We start from the raw sequence: 3,797 nt of genomic DNA on the forward strand, positions 1-3,797 counted from the left end.
GCGGGAGAAGGGGGAGGGTAAGTTGCTTCCTCCCTGCCTCTCCCCACCCCTGCCTGCCTGGGGCCAGGGAGGACCTTTGCGGGGCTTTCTTGCACTCCCGCCGGCGGCGGCCGGGACCGTTGGGGGCGGGGTGTGTGGCCTTATGACACACTTCCGGTGATGTTAGGGGGTGTGGCCTTATGACACACTTTCGGTGACGTCAGGGGGTGTGGCATATGCTAATGAGTTATGCTAATGAGTTCCCTGAGCTCTTTTTCTACGAAACGACCCCTGCCTGCAATAATGATGAGATATTTTATAGGAAACCATTTTGGTATAGCAAACCATTCTGGGACAGTCTAATACAGGGGTGTCGAACTTATTTGTTATGAGGGCCAGATCTGACATAAATGAGACTTTGTTGGGCCGGGCCATGTGTGTCATAAAATGTAATGCCAGGTAGCAGAGATATAAACTTTATAAAGGATACAGACAAATACAATTAAATATTTTTTAAACTTTAAATGTCCTTAAAACACTCTCTTGCAATATTTTGTGTCTTTAACAGTCTCTGATAATTGATAACTCTTGCTCTGAATTATTGCATCAAAATGTCTGTGCTGTAGCAATCTTGAGTATGCTTTTTGGATGTGTATCTGTAAGCTGCAAACCAACTTTTGATTTATTGACATTCGTTACAGAAATCTCCTGCTCAGTGTTCTGAGCCTAGGGTCTAGGGGAAAACATGAAATGGCTGGGCATTGCAACTTTTTGTACATAAATTGCTTCATGTGTTGGTCAGGAACATGAGAAGGCATCCTGACACAGGCTGAGGGCCATGTGTTTTTCTTCCCCAGTGAAATAACTACAACTTTCTACAAAGGAAATGTGCTGGGTGAACTTGGTCTGGACACACACTCTCAGCCTAATCCACCTCACTGGCTTGTTATTCCTCCTCTAAAATAGTTCACATTGCTTTCTTAATGAGAAAGACTGGATTAAATTAAGACTGGACTAAAATAGTTCACATTGCTTTCTTAATGAGAAAGACTGGATTATGAGGGCATGAATACAGTGAAAAGGGAGAGGGAACCCAGTTGCACCCAGGAGAGCCCTGGCATAACGAACCCAACAAAACACACACACACAAAGCATAAGGAGCTGAATATACATACACTGTAGCAAGGCACACAAAAGCTCATACTTTGAATAAAACTTTGTTTGTCTTAAAGGTGCTTGGTATTTCTCCCATGCGATTGAGGCAGTCCAGCAAAGCATGCTCTCCCTTCAGGGAGGAGCCTCAGTCAGTGGAAGGGAAGAAAGGCTTCCCCTTGTCTCCTGTATACAATTGAGGCATCCTGGCCAGGAAGCAAGCTCTGGCTCGTTCCCTCCCCCTCCGTGGGAGGAGGAGGAGGGGGAGGAGCCTCAGCCAGTGCTTTACCAGATTCTCTCAATTGCACAGGAGAGGCTTGCCTTTCTATCTCTCCTGTGTGATTGAGAGTCTGGTAAAGCAAGCTGTGATGTGGCAGCAGCAGAAAAACTGGAGGAGGAAGCTGGAAACAGCCAGGTCCTTGTGGGCCGGATTGGAGCTCTCCGAGGGCCTGATCCACCCACGGGCCACATGTTTGACATCCATGGTCAAATCTATCATTAAAAATCCCAGTGTGTTTTAAAATCTGTGCTGAAAAATGGAAGAAAATTAGATATACAGAGTTACTAGCCATGGTGGCTGAGGGGAACCTCCACATTCAGAGGTACTAAGCCTCTGAATCTCAGAGCCAGGAGGCAACATTAGGGAAAGCCTCTATGCCCTGTTGTTGGCCATCCGGAGGAACTATTTGGCCACTGTGTGAGACAAGATGCTGGACTAGATGGACCACTGGTCTGATCCAGCAGGGCTCTTTTGATGTTCTGTTCAGGGGAATGCCTCAGCCTCTGTGCCCTCACGTTGGACCTCCAGAGAAACTGATTGGCTTCTGTGTGAGACAGGATGCTGGACTAGATGGACTACTGGTCTGATCCAGCAGGGCTCTTCTGATGTTCTGTTCAGGGGAATGCCTCAGCCTCTGTGCCCTCACGTTGGACCTCCAGAGAAACTGATTGGCTTCTGTGTGAGACAGGATGCTGGACTAGATGGATCTCTGGTCTGATCCAGCAGGGCTTTTCTGATTCTCATCGGGGAAGGCCTTGACTTCTATGCCCCATTGTTGACCCTCCAGAGGAACTGGTTGGCCTCTCTGTGAGACAGGGTGCTGGACTAGATGGACCACTGGTCTGATCCAGCAGGGATCTTCTGATGTTCTTATCCCATCGTGTTTGGTAACCCTGTTATTTTTGTTTATTTATAATAGCTCTCTAGTGAAGAACCTATTGATGAGGTCCTGAGCAGACTTACACCCTTCTAAGAGAGCCAGTCTGGTGTAGTGGTTAAGGAGCGCAGACTCTAATCTGTGAGAACCGGGTTTGATTCCCCACTCTTCCCCATGCAGCAGCTGGGTGACCTTGGGTCAGTCACAGTTCTCTCAGAGCTGTTCTCAAAAGAGCTCTCTCAACGCTCACCTGCCTCACAGGGTGTCTGTTGTGGGAAGAGGAAGGGAAGGAGACTGTAAGCTGCAGGGTATAAATCCAATCTCTTCTTCTTCTCCTATCCCCCTGGGCTTAAGACGACTACTACACAAAATATTACATGATATACTATTCGAGACTTTTTAGACTGCAGGGTAGGATTTTTTCATGTCTTCCTTTTTGCTAGCATAACCGGAAGTGGCTGAAGGACGCAGCCGGTCTTGGACAGAAGGAGATGGCCTCACTTTTCAATGCTTGTGTTCTGTCCCATGATTTCAGAGCAGGGGTCATTTCGTAGAAAAAGAGGTGCAGGAGCTCATTAGCATATCTCATTAGCAAAAGTTATTTGCATATGCCACACCCCCTGACATCACCGGAAGTGTGTCAGAAGGCAACACCCACTGCTCAGGCTCCACTGGACTGTTTTGGATTGATAGCATATGGGAGGGGGGGTCGTGCAGATCTGTCCTCGCAGATGAGGGAGAGCTTGTACATGAATAAAACTTGGTCTTAAAGGTGCCACTGGACTGTTTTGGTCCGGGGGGGGGGGCTCTGCAACTTACCTGGCTGCTTCTTGCTCTGACTGAGGGCTTCTGGGAGCAGGGGGTGGGGCTTGTTGCATGTGCCCGCCCCCTGGGCTCTTTATTGCCGGAGCTCTGCTCCTGTAGGAAATGACCCCTGTTTTGGAGAATAGTTTCTGCTCCGCTAAACTCACGCACTTTTCTTGCCCAGGGTTGTTGCCGAGCCTCAAGATGGCCTCCTCCTCCTCCTCCTCTTGCAACATGGAAGATGACGAGAACTTGAAGGGCTGCGGACTGTACGTCCAGAAGCACAACATCCAACAGATTCTCAAAGAATGCATCGTCAACCTCTGTATAGCCAAGCCGGACCGTCCCATGAAGTTCTTACGAGAACATTTTGAGAAGCTGGAAAAGGTCAGTGAATCCCCCCCCCCCCGAATCTGTGGCGGAGCAAGAGGGCACAAGCTGCAGAAGCAGAGGGCACAGATTAAGGGGAGGGGGGAAATCCAGATATCTGGATGTCTGAGTGGTGTCTTTTTTACAGAATTCTTCCGAGAAAGTCCTTTCAAGAAGCACCCCCCCATGTGTCCAAAATAATTGCTAGATTTATTAATAGAATCTGTGTGGGTTTGGGAGAGGGGTCGTGACTCAGCGGCGGAGCGCCTCCTTTGCATGCAGAAGGTCGCTGGTTCAATCCCTGGCGTAGGTTAGTAGAAGCTGTAGGAGATCTCT

The 3,797-nt window shown here is 48.6% G+C and overlaps 1 protein-coding gene across 1 annotated transcript in view; it reads left to right on the forward strand.

Annotated features, from left to right (window-relative positions):
* The window catches only part of LOC107124816 (cAMP-dependent protein kinase type I-beta regulatory subunit-like), a gene marked incomplete at its 3' end in the record, with an annotated part of 145,674 nt that overhangs the window by 1,736 nt on the left and 140,141 nt on the right, over window positions 1–3,797 (forward strand). The window contains exon 2 of the mRNA XM_015428324.1: window positions 3,277–3,479. Coding sequence (XP_015283810.1) covers window positions 3,297–3,479 — 183 coding nt within the window. The remainder of the gene's footprint in view (window positions 1–3,276; window positions 3,480–3,797) is intronic.

The sequence above is a fragment of the Gekko japonicus genome, unplaced genomic scaffold (genome assembly GCF_001447785.1).
Source record: "Gekko japonicus isolate JY-2015 unplaced genomic scaffold, Gekko_japonicus_V1.1 scaffold3475, whole genome shotgun sequence".
In the NCBI taxonomy this organism is placed as follows: domain Eukaryota; kingdom Metazoa; phylum Chordata; class Lepidosauria; order Squamata; family Gekkonidae; genus Gekko; species Gekko japonicus.